Below are 18,366 nucleotides of genomic sequence, written 5' to 3' on the forward strand. Positions count from 1 at the left end.
TCCATCCATCCATCCATCCATCCATCCATCCATCCATCCATCCATCCATCCATCCATCCATCCATCCATCCATCCATCCATCCTCTTCTGTTGGTGGAATAATATTTTGTTTTTGTATATGCTCTTCATCTTTGTTAGTTTTTTTTAACAAGTTTGCATTTGTTTTTATTGCACTACAAAGTGCAGGATTTTGTTTTCCCTGTTGAAATGCATTTTGAAATACTTGACATAATTTTGAATATAATTATTTTGTATTATTTGTCATTTATACAGTTTGTCTTACTCTTGACAATACTTTCTTTATAGATGTATATCGCATCTTAAGGTCACCGCATGGTTCGAAAGATAGAAGACATTTTAAAGTTTGAAAGTTTGACCTTTTTTGACCTTGAAAAAGACGACAGAGGCCCAAACTAAATTTAGAATCCCCCCCTTTTCTTTCCCTGTATGCTGAAAACATTATCAGCACAAACAACTGCAGTTTGAATATATAGCTCTATATAGCCTTGTTATCCCTTTGACCTTCAGAATAATCTACTGGCCTTGAGAGAGAGGTCAGAGGTCAAACATGACATAATATTTTAATCTCTATGCAAAACTTTCTACATGTTGCCAAGACATGCGACACACAAACACTACTAAAAATATAACCTCCGTCACAGAGTTAACAAAACAAAAAGTTTATAATAATCTTAGATCTAGAACAATGAAAAATAAATAGTTACACCTAAGTCGTCTAGTTATGACGTCAAAATCGTGAAAAAGAGGAAATAAGAGAAGGCACACAGTGCTTCTCATAGGCTTTGTTAGTACCTCAAGTGATTCAGAAAAGCGATAATGATGCAGTGAAGCTTGTTTTCAGGTCTTGATCAGAACGGCAGGGGATGTTAACAGTTCCAGGAACTCCCAGAGGTGGCTCTTCCATTGCACTGCTGTGGGAATAGGTGTTGAGAGAAACTGCCTCTTTGGGACTGGGGACGCACAGTAACAGAAGAAAATCATGCAAACATAACTGGTGTTTTGTTTGCATGCACCTCAACATTATTATATGGTTTTAGAGTTGTAACGATCTATAATCTACTGAGACAAATGCAAAAATCACAGAGAAAGAAAGAGAAACAATCACTTTCAGTTCCAGAGGTGAAAACACACGAAATGTGCTCAAATATGGCTCAGAAATAATTTTGTCATCATTAAAGCTCAACATCTGCGAGAACTCAGATTATCCAATGCCATCAGATTATCCAATTCCATCACCATCCCTATTTCATTATGTTCTGAGGGCAGCAGAGGAAAAACAGAAACACAGTCTCCCCTGTTAGCCACCTTGTTTCTGCTGACTGAGACAAACATTAGAAGTCAGCTCAAATCTCACACAATTGCCTTATTTTCTCATCTATCCCTGCGACCAGTACCACTGTAAGATCAACAGGAGGAGTGCATTTCCCCAAGGTCAGGATTGAGTTTTTTTTTAATCTGTGTGATGGAAGTGACTATGGTAACAGGTCCCTTGAGAAGATCCTGTTGAGAGATGGCTGCATCACGCTGGCTCCCAGCCTGCTTGTTAGAACTGCCAAAGAGACACCTGCAAGCAAAGAGTTGTGTTAATTAAACGAACAGTTGACAGATTTAATCAATTTCTCTCATCAAAATCATCCTGACATCCAATTTTCTAGTTAGCAGTCGGTTTACTCTACATTGCCCATACCTTTTAAATCAACAGGCTTCCAAGGCGAACTGACCAGGATACAAAAGTGCTTCCTCTGCCTTTAAGAGCTCTTGTCTCCACACCCAGTGATCATCTATCAGACTGGTGTTAAAGAGCCATTACAAACACTGTCTTGACCTTTTTAAAAATAGAAACAGACATTAGAGACACTACTATTTTTTTTCAGAGTAGATTCTGTTCTGACACTTTGTAGTGTTACAGAATAATGGTACAAAATAAACAATACAGCTGTAAAATATAAAAACACACATTGCCAACAATAAATGCTTGAGCTTGTGCAGTAAGCTGCTTTACCTTGACTTCTGCTTTGTTCAAAATGGTTACAGTTCCCAGTGGTTAAAATTCAACTCTAACAACATGTGAAAACCTCCGTCAGTCGATATGTAGAAAGTTATTTTAAATTCAACGCAATTTTCAGCTAATGGATGGTAGAATAGGTAACAACTCTAAGGCACGGCTCTCAGTCCTGCTGCTCCATTAATGCCGCCGAGCTATGGAGGAATGGATGCTTTGACTGGGAAATAGGGTTTATCTTTCTAAAAGGGGCTCTTTTGATGACAGCTTGGTGCATACATGCTGCACTTCCTTCTCAATGTAGGAAGTTTGCTCCATTTTAATATACAAACCCATTCGGGCCTAAATGCCAGATAGCTCTGTGCTATGAAAGAGTATAAATAATGAAGACTGCAGTCTTTACAAGTTAAAAAAGACCCACAGCGCTATTACATAACAGTGGAATGAGTTATGAGGATAACAAATTAGCCAGAGTAGGCTTGAGTACAGTAACATCCTGGAGTAATCAGCTGAGGTACCCTAACACAAAATCAGATTTACGCTCATATTTGTCCTCTAAATGTAACCTCAGCTTTTTTCGCATCTATAAATGTCCTCTTGTTTCCCTTGGCAACTTCACCTCATCTGAACATCGCAGCTTCTTGGTTACTGCCAAGGTCCCCTCTTGCTTTTATCTTGGTTTAAGACTTGCAAAAATTCCTCATGTAACTTACAGGACAATCCTTCCCCTTTTAACACGAATCGCTCTCTCTTCTGCACCTCATCGAGTGTTTCTAATACACAAACTTTTAAAATCGTATTTAGTGTGATGGTTGTTTCTAAACTCTTGTGATGTCTGCCATCCGCACTGTTTAAATACAAACAGTTGTCAGAAGTTTATCCACACTCACCAGGAGTAGGAGTGTCAGGGTAGTTTGAGATGTTTAATGAGTTCTTTGAACACTTCTTTTTGTTACAGCATATATCTTTAAATACTTCCACGATAACTCTGGTTGGATATTTAACCACTTTTCTTGGCAGCATTGGTAAAACTCATTTAAAATGTTTGGTTTCCTGGCACAGATCCAGTTTTTAAGCAAGTTTTCAATAGAGTTGAGGTCAGGACGTTGGGAACAGAAGCTTAACGTTAGCCTTAATGTTTACCCATGTCAAACACAGTTTTCGTGTGTGTTTGGGTTCATTGTCCAGTTGGAAAAACTGTGTACGAGTCTTAACCGTTGTTGTTGGTTTGAGATAAAGCTGAAGATTTTGGTGGTGGTGGTCTTCCTTCTTCATTATTCCATCCATGTACCACCATCAGACTTGACACTGATAATGATAATGTTCTTAGGTTTGAAAGCGTTACCTTTACTCTTCCAAGGATACCTCTTGTCTTTGCTGCCAAATAGTTTTTTTTGTCTTGTCTGACCATAAAACATTTCTCCAGAAGGCATTTGGGTTGTCTGTGTGTGCAGCTGCAAATTTCAGTTGACCCTGAAGGTGTTGATTTTGAAACAGGGGTTTATTTCTTGGTCCGTACACTCTCAGTCCATGACTCTCCAAACTGCCTTCACTGTCGACACTGGTGTTCCAGTTGTTTCCAGTTCACAGCAGGCTTTACTGAATTATTTATACTTACATACAATTGTTTAAATGTTTTTTTAAACTACCAAAAAGGTGTGCTGTACAGTCATTCCACCAATCATTCCAAAAGTTTAAAGAAATCATTAAAAGCCCCATTCATGCCCATGATGAGGGTATAAAAACATCTGACCACAACTGTATGCACAACTCAGATATCCTCCATTTCAACGGTGAAGATTATTGTGCACCAAATGGAGCAAATTATTTTGGATGTGAGAATAATAATAATAATAAGGCCTAAATATCCTTAACAGTCAGCTTTTTCAAAGTGTGTTTTTGCTGGCAACTTAAATTAACAAGACAAAAGCAGAACACACAAACTGAAGACAATCTAGCTAAATGTAGGTTTTGTGTGTGTGTGTGTGTGTGTGTGTGTATGTGTTAAACGACTTAACACCGGGCTGACCTATTGATCATTCAAGCATGACAAAGGCACCCTTACTTGACTTTTGTGTCTACATGTAACAGACAACGTAGCAATGAACCAATTTTAAACTGTATTTTGTGTCTAAGAGCCATGTTCTTAAGAAATAGGGAAAAAAATCAGTGAAGACCTAACTCATGACCCGAGAGATGCATCTGGCCCTTCAGCTGACCCATCTACTGTTTTCCTCATGCCTCATCAGAAATGGTCTCAGTGGAAGGTTGGCTGTCAAGAAGCCATTCTCAAGGAAGGGAAACAGAGAAAAAGAAAAGGCATAATTATACCAAATTAACCTCAACACCTCAACATTATCAAAGCAGTGTGGGAGCATCTTGCCAGAGAACAGAAGCAAAAGGTAGAAGCATCTAAAAGAAGAGCTTTGAATTTCCTTCAAGAAGCCTGGACAACTATTTCTGAAGATTGTGTAAAGAAATTTCAAGAAAGCTGCCCAAGAGAGTTCAGGGTGCATTGAAAAATAAAGGCAGTCATACCAAATATTGACTTTCAACCTAGTTAGAGCTTTACAATCTCTGTTTCAGTCTTGTACAATGTATTTCCACATATAGGCTTGCACATTTTTCACTAAATTGCTACACCTTTGCTCATTTTCCTAGCTAAATACAAAGAAATGAGGCGTGGCTCATAACATTAGGGCAGTACTAGATTGAGCGCGCTTGGCTCCTGCCAATCAGACCATTACCTACAACCATCATTGTTCATGTATCATTATGCATCTTAATAATGACACACAAAGATAATTGTCCTTAAAATGTTTAAAATGCCCACTTACTTATTGTGTGTACTGTAGACTCTATCTATCTAAACACCTTTTTTATGTTCATAGTCACTAAACATGCCAGATAAAGCATTAAATAAATGAATAAGGAAACAACACAAACCACTGACACTCAAAATAACATGATGATATCACATTTGTTGTTCACCTACTTGTTGCATTTTATTCTGGTACAAACAGTACAAGGTGATGTTTTATTCTCGCGGTTGCACTGACTCCTGAAATGTGTACCAAAGGTTAAAATAAAAATATAGCAGAACAGAACGGATCACTGGTTAAACAGGGGATAAAATAGCTGAAAATATCGATTATCTTGTTGGCTCTGCAGGAACCAATCAATTGCATGATCATGAACAGGGCTGTACATACTCTGGCTTAATGTGCATATCTATGTAGCTGTATTGTCCCAACCATATAGAGTAAAGCAATACAGACAACTACAAGAGGCTAAAAATGGAAAGTGCATTCACGATAAGAGAATGTGTTCATTATGAGAATTCTCAGTGAACAGGAAACTCCCAGAGAGATGGTTATGAAAGGGCGTGATTTGAGTGTGGGCTTTATTTTTGGCCATGCGCTTCATTAAGAAGAGATGCGTGTGCTCGTATCGCTTCTGGGTAAAGTTTCGAAGAGCCTGTGGGGAGTAAGGCTGAAAAAGGGCAGTGCCGGGGTCAAGAGATGCTTGGTATGAGAGTGACCACTGTAGCATTAATAATAGCAGCTCTCATATTGACTGCTCCATTTGACTCCTTCTCATCCTTTGGGTGAATACGCAGTAAAGGCACTTCTTGCTTTGCCCCAAAGCCAAACGGCTTCATTTACATTTCACCCTGCTGTATTTGTAACAGATGTTTCTGAGTGTTAACAATACTGAAAGAGAGCATTGAAACCATGGGTGATCTTTGTGCTTTTTGTGATTTAGTAAAGCAATGAATCCATTAAACACTTGAAATTTGATGAACTCCCCAGCTGATAGGAAGAGTACATAAACCTCTGTGAGACGGAAAATTCAAAACATAATAAGTTAAAGCAGCAAAGAGAAGACTCTTGATGTGTCAGTAATGTGACGACTTGACTGAAGAATTATTCATTACTCTCGGGACATGAACAGGTTAAGCTAGAGTTTTTATGAATCCTTATTACGCTGTAACAGAATTCATTTCTTAGAGTCATTTTATGTCTTCAAAGGGAGACACCAAGATGTCTTTTTTTCATGCATGCTTTTTAAAGACTGTGTTTTTACTGCTCTACAAGAGACTGACACTGAAAAGGGGTAATGGGGAAATTAAAGACGCAGACCGTGGATCATCATCATGCATGGGGACAGTTTGTGTAACTGGCTGTCTATATTCACTGCATAGAGGATATCTTTATACAATGGAGGGTACCTGAATCCTCACTGGGGCCAGTTTCATTACTCTTATCACTAATAAATACTTTGGATTATAATTTCTTTTTTTAAAAGATGAATTCGTTATAATGTGTGCACGATTCGTCTTTTGCCCTATTAGTCACAATGTGGGTGCACCAGAGAGGTTTTAGAGATGACGTCTAAACAAGATGCATGATTTTGCATTTTACACATAAATTCATGAGAAAGAACTGACAGGAAGTCAAATGTACACGTTAATATCAGATATGGGCCCATATCCTGTACGCTTAGGTCCATAATTTGATGGACAAAGACACAGTTTTTGTAGTTTTGGACAGATTTGAAAAGATTTTCAAAACATGAGTTAAATGCTTTAAATCAAGGGGTTTAACAAATATTTAGCATTAACGGTTTAGGAATTGCAGGCATTTTTATACACAGCTCCTAATTTTTGGAAGCTCAAAATCAGTTGGACAAATTAGGATAATTTTAACTATAAGGATTGTTTTTAATAGTTGCATGAAAATCTTTTCTGCCTGAAGTTTGGCACCCATGGATATCACCAAATGCTGCGTTTCCTTTCTTGAAATTCTCTACTCAACCTTTACTGCAGCCATCTGCAGCTGCTGCGTGCTTGTGGGTCTCTCTGTTTTCTGTTTTGTCTTCAGTGACTGAAAAGTATGCTCTGTTGGACTGAGATCAGGCGACGAACTTGGTAATTGAAAAATATCCCATTTCTTTACCATGAGAAACTCCTGGTTAGCTTTTGCAGCATGCTTTGGGTTGTTATCCATTTACACTGTGAAGCGCTGTCTTATCAGTTTTGCAGCAGTTGGCTGAATCTGTGCAGAGAGTTTAACCCTGCACTTCACAATTCATCCTATAGCAGCAGTCACATCATCAATAAACACTAGTACTGGTAGCTCTGCAACAGACTGGCAACCTGTACAGGGTGTACCCTGCCTTTAATACTATGGCATCTGGATTAGGCTTCTGCCCCACAGTGACCCTGAATTGGATAAGCAGAAGGAAATCGGTGGATGCAAGTTAATCTTGGTTTCATGTATCCAGTTTCAGAACTTTGTCTCCTTCATTTGTCATAAAATACCAAACAAACAGGCCTCACATGGCCCTCGAACTGCACTTTAGTTAACTGCCCAATTAATTGTAAAACCTTGGATTCAAGTTGAAAGTCTTCACATTTATCGTGTCTTGATTGTTTGATTTGAAATTCACTGTGGTGTACTAAGGAAAAACTATAAATAATTGTGTCTATGTTCAACAAATTTTAGATTTAACTGTGTCTTTCTCCCCCCACTCTCTTGATTTCTCCCCAGCTCTCAGGGCCTGGTGTGATTGGGGTTTCCAGCAGGTGTGGCCAGGGGCTGCAGCAGCTGGGTCATCACACCTGTGTATCGCTGCCTAATCGACCTGCTTTTGCGGAAATTCTGGGGTTCTGACAGTCTAAATGTTTTCAATATTTGCTTTCTTTGTGTGTGACACATACCTCCTCTCGCAGGAATCCTCTGGTTTGCTGCCCTCCACTTTTCTGTTTTGCTGGAACTTCATCTTGTGGTCTTAGTTCACGTTGGATTTAGAGCTCTGTAACGTGCCCTTCCAGCGTGACTGACTGAAACAAGCTAGACACTGTAAGCTCTCAGTTAACTTACCAGACTGTCCACCCCTCCACATCCAGACTGCAGTTGTACTGACTTTGTTGGTCAACTCCGAATTTGTGAATAAAGTCTTTGAACTGTCCTGTGAGTCTGAGTCTGCCTTAGGCTCTTTATGTCATTCTGTAATCGGGACACATTTATTTATTCTGTGTAGTAGTTGTAAACCTGAAGTTGCCCAACACAGTGCGCTTTTGCTGTTTGAAACTAGTGAAGCACAAAAAATGATTCTGGGCCTTTCAGCTGCCTTGTGCGTAGCTGTTGCAGCAGGGTACTCACTGGGCATATAGTTGGGTGCGAATTGCAGAGCAGAAGCTTGCCACAATTTGTTTACAATGAGAGTGTGTGTTTATGTGTAAATTTGTGCGTTTGTTTGAGTGAAGTCTTTGGATATGACTTGGTTCACAGCAGCTGTTCATTTTCTAGTGAACACTTCCTCCAAGCTGTGCCAAACACTGCTCACTCTCCATCTCTGATTGGTAGACATCTTGGCTGGAGGCATGCCGGGAAAGGGGGTGGTTTTAACACTGCTGCTAAAATGGAGACGCAAGTGGTCCCAGTCTGGCATTCCCTGAAAACTCTGACAATGACTTGGGTGAAAGCACAATTTTCTAAATTGGAGTACAGAGGGAGATTATGTAAGGGTGTAATTTACTAGTGTATTATCTTTAACTTGTTAATTTCATTTAAGGGGAATTCTCTGCTCCCCCCCAAATAAAATGATGGGAATATCTTGTTTTGTTGAGTGAGCAGAAAGTACACTAGAGCACTGACAAGTTAGTATTTATCATTCACAGTTAGCGAAGTACTCAGATTATCACTTCAGTTCTTTCATTCATTTCCAATCAAATCCAAAAGATATGTGTTTGTAACAAATTTCTGGCTCATTCATTTTAGAGTATACTCAATGCTCTTATTCATTTCACCCAAGTATAGCATATGTTGGTGCAGATTGTTATTAAATAAATAGATTTTTTGTACAAAGAGTTAAATTAACCTCCGTTATAAATTATCTCTCAAAGTGATATTTTAGTTTGTATGATATAATATCATATGAATCCATCCCCATAAACCAGTATCCAAATCCTAACACTCATTCATGTGATATTCACACTCCCCCATGTGTGAGCCTTTTAAAAGTGTACAGTGAAATCACGGACCATGAGTAAAACTGGAACCACTCCATTTATCTCTGTGCATCTTAAATCAAGTTATTTTTTCCCATCAGGAGAAAACAGGCTGTTAAAAACTCACAAGGGAGCCACTTCCTGCCGGGCCGCAGCCTGGGCAATCAAAAAGAAGTATTCTAATGATCCCTGACAAAATTGTCAGATGATATCCTCCAGGGTGCGATGATACTTTACATTACAGTAGACGGATCGATAGCAAAGATGACATGAGAGGCCTCTGCAGAGAGAGGAAGCTGGAAAGACTGCAGTGCTCTGACTCTCACTTGCGCTGTTTCTACAGCGAGCCCACTTGGCCTCACAGAACACGTGAGAATATGTTTTGTTAGCATAAATTCCCTAAATTAATGCATGTGCCACTTATCTGAGGCGGTGGACTGGATCTACACACAAGGACACCTGATAAGTGTGTCTCTACAGTAAATGTGTGTCAGCTGTAGTTGAAAAATTGAAAGTCACCTAAATATGAAATTCTCACAGTTAAGTTTTAAACAAGGATTTAGCAGATTTGCAATGTCAAGAACGTCACTCAGGAAACATTTTGTTTCGAAGTGGCCCACATCCCCGAGGAACCAGTTATCACAGACAACTGACAAGACCTGGGCGCCACAAAACTAGGCCATTAAAGTGGATTAATGCTGTAATTTAGAGGTGAACACACAACTTGCATAACATAAAAGGGCACAATTTTAAAATACAAAGGTATTTATTTTGAAAATGGAGGGATCAGTGAAGTGATTTAATGTGAAACATACCCCATATAAGCAAAAACTCACTATTCACCCCAGATTTATAAAATGAAAAACAAAAAATAGATCAAATACATGGAATAAGTGGTTCAGGTTTGATCTCAAATGAGTCACATACTCCTGCTGGTTCAATCACCCCGGTGCCTCCCTCCCCCATTTTCTTGTACTATAGTGACTCTGGTCTGTGTAACACCTGGGAATGGAGTCAGTGCTGTACTGAGCGACTAATGGCTCCTCTTCCAAACAGTAACTTCTGCCATTTGTGCTGAGAGAGAATAATGCTGACAGACTGAAGAGTTATTAAGCGATCTGAAGTATGAAAAACACATTTAACAAAAGACGATTAAACAACAAATGCACCGGTGGTTCCAAATCAAATTTAAAATATCTTGAGGCTGGGCTGAAATGATAAACTCGCAAGTGTCCGTGCACATACATGTCCTCTAGCTCCAGAACCCCTGCTTGGTAAGGGCAAGGATAATGAACAATATCTCCTTCGCCTTTTGTCTGTGATGGAAAATCTATAAATCCTTAGAGATCAGCCATGAGGCAGTGGTAACAGTCGCTCCAAGCAACACTAACTGGGCCTCTGTCCTCAGGGATGAAGCAACAAAACAGAGCAAGTAAATGTGATTAAAATAAATAAATAAAATCCCCTCATATACAATTTTGCCTTGACATTTCTGTCACTTCTTTTGGTATCTTTTGCAATCGTGGCTTGACTTCTGTTGCACGTCTTTCCCCTCCTCCTCAGTTCAGTGTCTTAATCGGGGATCTGTTGCTTCACTGAGCTTCAAATGCTTAGATGACGTGAAACAGGTGCACACGAGTGTTTACCGACCTATCCAAATGAGTACTGAACACCTGCGACTTTAGAGCTATTAAGCACAATTTCTCATTTAACACCCCATATAGGTGCACAGAGCTGCAGCAGCTTGAGGAAGTGAAGGCAAAGAAATGATTTGTTTGGAAGAAACCGCACAGAGGTAACGGACAGAAATGCTTTTCACCAGACTTTTTCACCTGCGACACACACACACATGCACTCATGTAATAAATAAATAAATAAATAAATAAATAAATAAATAGAAATATTGTAATATCCTGCAACAGCCTGGGACAACAGTCTCTGCCGGATCAAATTTTTTTTCCAAGCATCACCGATATGACGGCGCACAAACCACGTGTTTACGTAATGGAAAGCCAATCTTTCACTTTAACCCCTCCTACTCGTCTATTTCTAACAAGAGGGTCCGACGCCAAAGAAAAATGATGCAAATGTTCTTATACAGGCGCACCGTACTTTTGGAGATGCCAGTGGCGTTGTGCTGAAACGGCTTGAGGAGAACACCTCGAAAAGGGAGCAAACGCACACTCCAGGAATCACGGACACACACACACCAAGAACCCTGGCTTTAATAGAAACGTTGCAGCGTGGGGGCTCAAAGAAATGAAAACTGGGGTTGGTGCTGTCTGACCTCGCCAGGCAAGCAGGTTTGCAGGGGAAACGAACTGGACTTGATCCGGCAATGTGGTGTCTTGTTGGGGCTATCATTGCAGCAGTCTGTCCATAGGATGCATCCTCCCTTGGCTTTTGATGCTGTGCAGATCCACCCTCCTCTCCTCAGAGTGATGAACTAATAGGCAATGATTTTCTCCTCGGAAATCCACCGTGGTTTACTGTTTGCACGTTAGTTGTGTGTTTGTTTACTGGCGACCCGTCTCCTCCCGGTGCGACACATGCAATTTCCAGAGTATATTTTCTATTGTCGACTAGTTGAGGAGGCATTCTTTACACGCCAGAAGAAGAAAACACACCATTAGCACGAAGTGTGACAGACAGTGAATATTTTGTCACGTGAATGAAAGCGCACAGGACTTGGATATACCTATTTTTTTTATGATACAATTGGTAGCCTTGCTCGGGAGAACTGATCCAATTGTGTTATTATGCAACCGCAAGGATCTCATCTATATCTGGGTGTTTAAGACACGGGATTGCTCTTCGCCCAAATCAATGTGGTTTCTTTGGAACATTTTCAGCAAAGGAACGCATATGCTGCAGTGTCTTTGTGGCAAGAGTCTTAAGAAAAACAAGAATCCAAGTGGTAAGCTCATCACCATTTATGCCTACTCCTCCGTTTCTCAGCGAACCGGCTTTATGCGTGCTTGTGTGCAGAGAGTTGAGTGTCTGCGTAATTCTGTTAATTTGGTCGTAACGATGATAGATCTGCAATCACATTTATGCAGCGAGTGGATCATGCAGAGGCTCCTGAAGGAGGGTGGTGGGTGGTGGGGGGGACGACAACTTATTCTGTGCTGCTACTACATCGGCGAGCTCAGGTCTTTTTTTAGGAGGGGGGCACAGCACAGACACACAAAGCCCCCCCGCTGCATCACCACGGCACCATGATCTTCTAACTTTTTAAATAACGCTTGCTCCCACCTCTCTCTCTCTCACTCTCAGACACACACAGGGGCTCGATGGTATTTCAGAGGATCACATCCACGCACAGTTATTTATTTATTATTTCTTTTTTCTTTCTTTCTTTTTTCTGGACAACGTGATTCCCCCCTAACCAGATTATTCCATCCTCGGGTTGACTGCAGCAGTGCCCCCCCTCCCTCCCCCCCCCACTCCTCTGCATCACCACTTCTCTATTAAATGAGCTATACTCGCTGTGTTTTCACCGAAACAGCCGGAGGAGACAGACTATTCTTTCATGTCTGTCACTCTACTGATGCAGACCAATACTCATCATGCGGGCCCTGCGAAAGCGTGATTTTTACACGAGCACCTGAGTTGCTCTTATGTTGACGAAGCCAGGCAGCTGAGATGCCAGTAGGGCATGTAGAAAGGGACTGGGATCCGCTGCACCGAAGCAAATCCTGCACTTGAGCAGTCGACATCGTTTCGATTTAGATTGTGCACTTTTTTTCTGGTACAAAAATAAAATAAAATAAAATAAAAAATCAGTGCATAAGCCCTGAATTTAGGATCACAGTAACATCATATATATTTTTATATATCCTGCCAAAACAAATATAACAACGCAGAGGGCCAGTGTACCAGGAATGCTTATTTCAACAGGCTGTTGTAAAGCCCCAGGTAGACAGCATGTAGTGCGGGCTACTTGTTACCTCATGAAGCGGGTAGATGGGCTGAGTAGCAGCACAGTTTTTCGACACTGCAACTGCAGTATAGTAGATCATCACCATACTTTAGTGGGACAATCGCGCTTTGCAGACACTGCAGGAGTGATAACAAGACACTGTCTACTATCAATTACCAAGAAGAAGAAGTTATATTTTACAGCATTATGTCTCCACAAACCTAGCCAAGGTTTGTGTTGGTATAGCTCAAGATAGGGTGAAAACACAGTTAGCCTCAGTTTGTGCCTTCAGTTTGGCAATACGCATTTTTCTCATAGGCCCAGCTACAACAGCTAATTTGGAGGCATTACAAGATTTGCCAAAATATGTCAAAAAATATAATAATAATAAACATCTTTGGAACTATTTTCTCATGCTACAAACTCCAAGCAGGAAAGTAGGATAAATTCTTGCTGTATTTATGTTGTTCTGAAATATAAATATTTGTTAATGCATGTACGCCATCCATTTATTTTATGTTATACTGCATTATAATTGTTCTTACTCACATTTTTCCTGGCAAGCAGGAAGATTATGTCATCACCGGCCATAGGCATAACCTGGGTATTCCCCCCCCCCTCCCCCCAAAACAAGGCAGAGTGTGACACTCTAAGTGGCTTTTACTTTGAAAAGATTTCTCTAAGCAATACTCATCTTCCATATTTCAGTATAAACAGTTGTTCTTGCATTAGAGGGAAGCTGTACAATATAAAGCCCTTTATAGTCAGTTAAAAATTTCTGGTGCTGATTAGACTCTAACTTATCTCTTCAGAGGTGCAGCATTTTCTACTAGTAGTTGGTGCTACATTTTAAATATGACAAATCAAAAGAACAAATTCTGCACCTCACTCATTTGTAAACACTGGTTCAGTTCTGCCCCTGGTTCCCATCTTCTCTTTTAGTTTAAGGAAATGAGCTGTAATTTGGAAAGACTTTTAAAAAATGTGTTTTTTCGTAGTTAATGGAGTAGACATTTATTTTTTGTCCTCTAAGTGCTGTTATACAACCTCTGCATTTGAGTTTTGCTACTATCTACTTTTGATTAAATTAGAAAAAATAAGCTGTAACAAAGAGGTAAGACTTTAAAAAAAGAACAACCAATAAACAGCAAATATGTACAACAATGTCTCAGTAGAATTGTATGTATATAACTCTTACTAGCATAAAGGCTATACATTTTTTTATGTTCCTATTCCTTGCTGATCATATTAAAAGCATAATATTGCGTTACAGTGGGCTCTGGAGTGATAACTGACTTTGGTCAGTAGAAAAGCCACTGCGAGACAGTAAGTTGTGTTTAACGCAATTCATCCAGTCAATCAAAGCTAAGACTTTGCCCTGACCACAAAATGGTCAGGACATGTGCTACAGCAAGTGATAGGACCAGTAGTTTACTGGGAAATGAAGTATCCGCACTGCCAGGCAAATCACACAACTGACTTGTTTCAACTCCAAAAGGTGTTTTAGAAATTTTCACACAAGTTGTTTAAGTGCCATTGTGATAGTGGGACAGCGAGTCCTCTGCGTGGCCCTGTGTCAGCAAAGTGTTTCCTAAACTGTTCGCCAGGCCTGAGCTGCAAAGGCCTAGACTTAGTGCTACAGCTCTTTGGTTGTACTTTTAGTAACACAGCAGAATTGAGAGAACCAAGAAAGACCAAACCAAACAGACTGTATCACTATAGCTGCAGTTTTTGTTACCGTATAAACACCAGTCTTATAATTCACGGATTGTATTCAGTTTCTCTTTGCACACACACACACACACACACACACACACACACACACACACACACACACACACACACACACACACACACACAGGCTTAGTGACTGTACAGGACCAATTCATCTGGAGAGGTTTAAAGCAGAGTATGGATGGCACTTGATTTTATTCTAGCGTGGGTTAATAGTTCCCTATTAAAGGCAACATTTATTTTCTGTCACTGGGTGTGTGATAGCACAAAGTTACATGTGTGGAGAACTTGTCTTTAGGCCCTTGTAATTATGTACTAACTGGTTGTGAGCCCATTCACATAGGGTCTTCCCTTTTAAAAAATCTTTGAGTTCTGTGTGCATCCTCATTTTCCTTCACATTATCAAATTAAATTGCCCCTAAGCCTATAGGTCAGTGGTTTTGTATTCATTGGTCAGCTGTACTGATGTGCATGGATACATATGGAGTATTTCTTGAAGTAGACCACATTCTTTAGTGTTGAAAGAAGATGAGAGGAATCCAGTGCCTGGTTCTCTAAAGCATCTCCTCTCTTCACAGTGGTCCAGATCAGGTTATGATAAAACATAGTGCGGTTCTGCATTCTGATGCAAGTGAAGGGTTGGGTTAAAGCTCCATAACACAACAGGATGAGTCACTTCCTTGTTGGATATGGCAGTTTGCCATCATGTAAAGCTACGCGTCCACTTTTAGCCTTTTTGCAAAACTGCCTTCGGGTAAAGTCACCAAGATTTTATACTCAGTGACCTGTTAACGTTCTTCCAGTTGTGCCTCTGTTTTCCAGCAAGATTGTTGTTTCATGTGGTGGCTTGTCCTTAGGGTTGGTGGTCTGGTACAACTGCTACTGTGGATCTACTCTCAATGTTCACTCTTGTGTAACAGTACGGGTACATGTCTTTGAGTGAGTGTACTTCATTAAGTAAATTAAAAGTGATGAAGCAGCTTAGTGGAAAGGACGTAGATATAGGACGTTTAACCCTGAGGCTTAAGTGGCAGTGACGGCTCTATAAATGCCCACACAGATGTCATTATAAAAGTTTGAGTGTCACTGAATGATGCACACAATAAACCGTTTAATGAGGGTATTTGTAGTGTAGAGGGAAAAGTTATGTCATATGAACTGCGACAATCAATAAAGGCAGATATGCGAGTGGCGCTCTTTGACATATCTTGGGCTGAAATGATTGAAATGTAGACGGTAAATAGGCGGGTTGTTGAAAGAGCAGAATTGCTCTGGGTGTGTGAAGTCAGTGGGTGGCTTCTTCAAAGTGGCACAGTGGCTCACTGACAGCAGAGTGACACTACAGGTGAGGTCACATGACACCCAGGCCTCCAGGTGATGTTGGCTCATAGCATGTGAAGTGAAACTTTTCTCTGTTATCTGTGACATAGTCAGAAAGCTGGACCTAAGACTCATTTAATTTAAAATTGAATTACTATAACAAAATAATTTCTCCTGGTTCTTTTCTATGATCTAAGATTATATTTATGAGCCAACCACGCTGACTATTAGAAGACTACAACCTTGTAGAGGTGCTTCGAACTGAGAAACGTTCATGAACTGAGGGAATGTGAGATATTTTAATGTAGAGGCTTATAAACCACTGTGAATTTCAATTTACTGCGTCTCACATTACCTAAAATAATAAAAACCAAATAAGTGTCACTGTAATTAAACAAAAGGCAATTCTTTGGATGCTAGGAGCAATTTATTTGAAAATAAAAAAAGCTTCTTTATTCACAAAAAGTGGCTACGCACGTTTGATTTTTACAGATTTTACACCAGATGCCCTTCCTGACAAAACTCCAAAAGGATTGTTTCTCCTTGAGTATGGAAGCAGGGATCTTCTGCCTGTTAGGAAAATGTGTAAACCACTACACTATGGAGCCACTAGCAATATGTAAAGCAGGACTTTGCAAATTCTACATTTATGTGCCAATAAATTCTACCTGACAGCATCGTGAGTAGGCCTTTAATACCTTTTAAGATCAAGCGCTACCTCTGCATCAGCATCTTGAATGATAAAGTGGATTTCCTGTGAATGTATTGTCTGTCATGTTACAGTAAGTTTATGAGTCTGTCTGTGAAACCCATACAAATGCAACTATACACTGTTGTTGTTACTGTCCTGCTGTTCGTTTGGTGTCAGTTTCTGGTGTTGGTGTCTCTTTTGCATGCAGTTCTTATCTCAGAGCAATTTATCGAAAAAAATGTACTGTTTCCCCCCCAAAATCACATTTTTTTGAGAATTTAAAAAGAGGGTCGATAATTATTTTTACAGTTAAAAGATACTTGTTCCATTTGTCTTACGTACCTGCGCTAGTTTAATTTGTGGTAACTAGGAAAATGCAGTGTAATTAAAGGGGACGGGCAAGATTCAAAGACAGACTCCTACAATTAGAGTAACAGCAGGGCTGGCTAAAAATAACTTCCTCCAACTACCGTTCCACGTTGCTAGGTTTCAGACAGAAACATTTCAGTAAGTTTGTAAATGGCTAAACTGCAGTAGTTACACACACACACCCTGAAAGATCACAGCAAAGCTGTAAAAAAACAGGATTTACAGTTAAATATGTATCGCTTTTCGAGTAACCTTCACACTTTTAAACTGACAGCATTTACTAAATCTTTTAAACTGTGAGTCACATTGATGAAACCTTTTGTTTCTAAAAATATCTCAAGAGCATACATGTCCTTAGAATGGAAGTGAATATGCTCAGAAGGGATAAATGTGTTTTGTTTTTATTTGATAAAACCATTTGGATTCTTGGAGATTCTTGGTCAAGGACTGTTTTTCTTCTCATGACAGAACTCTGTGATTATTGTCATGCTCTGTTGTCATTTAGAAAGAGACGTGAAATTAGGTGTTGCTGCAGTTAATATGTCAAAGATCAACAAGACAGATTTTTTTCACTTTCATCTGCTTGGGCAATGGCACGATCAGTTTCCCCTGTGAATTAATTTGGGCTCCGTCTCTCTTGGTTTTCAAGAATGTGACCTGAAGAGGTGATAAGAATCAAGTTCCTGGCTACTATTCTACCTCCCTCTGCGTGCAATCAAGTTTACAGAGAAATCTCATGAGTGGGCAAATATATAAATCTAAATGTGGTGTTTCTATACAGACAAAGACAGAAGCACAACAAGAAGAGAAGTGTTAGCTTCATGTTAATGTCTGTAAGGAAAAAAAATAAAATGAATGAAATAAAATATATCATGTTTACCATTTACATCTAGTTGATAGTGTATTAGTGTGAATTTGTATTAAATTCTATTCTATTCTATTTATATAGCTCTGATTCACAACAACAGTTGACTCAAAGCACTTTATTTTTTTAGAGAAAACCTCAACAATCAGACAACCCCCTATAAGCAAGCATTTGGCAACAGTGGTAAGGAAAAACTCCTTTTGAGAGGAAGAAACCTCCAGCAGAACCAAGCTCAGGGAGGGATCTGCTAAACCACTTTATTCAGCGCTCAACTTAAAACATATACTGTTTTTAAGGATGGATCAAATATCAAATACCCTGTGAAAGTATTGCTTATAGGAATACACTCATAGATACACTATGGAAAAAAACGACTGAGGCACAATTCTTAATCTTTCAAATCATGTGTTTTCAGTTTCATTGTTAC

The 18,366-nt window shown here is 39.7% G+C and overlaps 1 protein-coding gene across 1 annotated transcript in view; it reads left to right on the forward strand.

The window, feature by feature from the left end:
* Positions 1-11,038: 11,038 nt before the first annotated feature.
* fgf14 (fibroblast growth factor 14) overlaps positions 11,039-18,366 on the forward strand; it is a 113,520-nt gene continuing 106,192 nt past the window's right edge. Inside the window, exon 1 of the mRNA XM_005935808.3 lies at positions 11,039-11,955. Coding sequence (XP_005935870.1) covers positions 11,748-11,955 — 208 coding nt within the window. The 5' untranslated portion in view covers positions 11,039-11,747. The remainder of the gene's footprint in view (positions 11,956-18,366) is intronic.

This window comes from Haplochromis burtoni, unplaced genomic scaffold (assembly GCF_018398535.1).
Source record: "Haplochromis burtoni strain Fernald_Lab_line unplaced genomic scaffold, NCSU_Asbu1 Contig_75, whole genome shotgun sequence".
NCBI lineage: Eukaryota > Metazoa > Chordata > Actinopteri > Cichliformes > Cichlidae > Haplochromis > Haplochromis burtoni.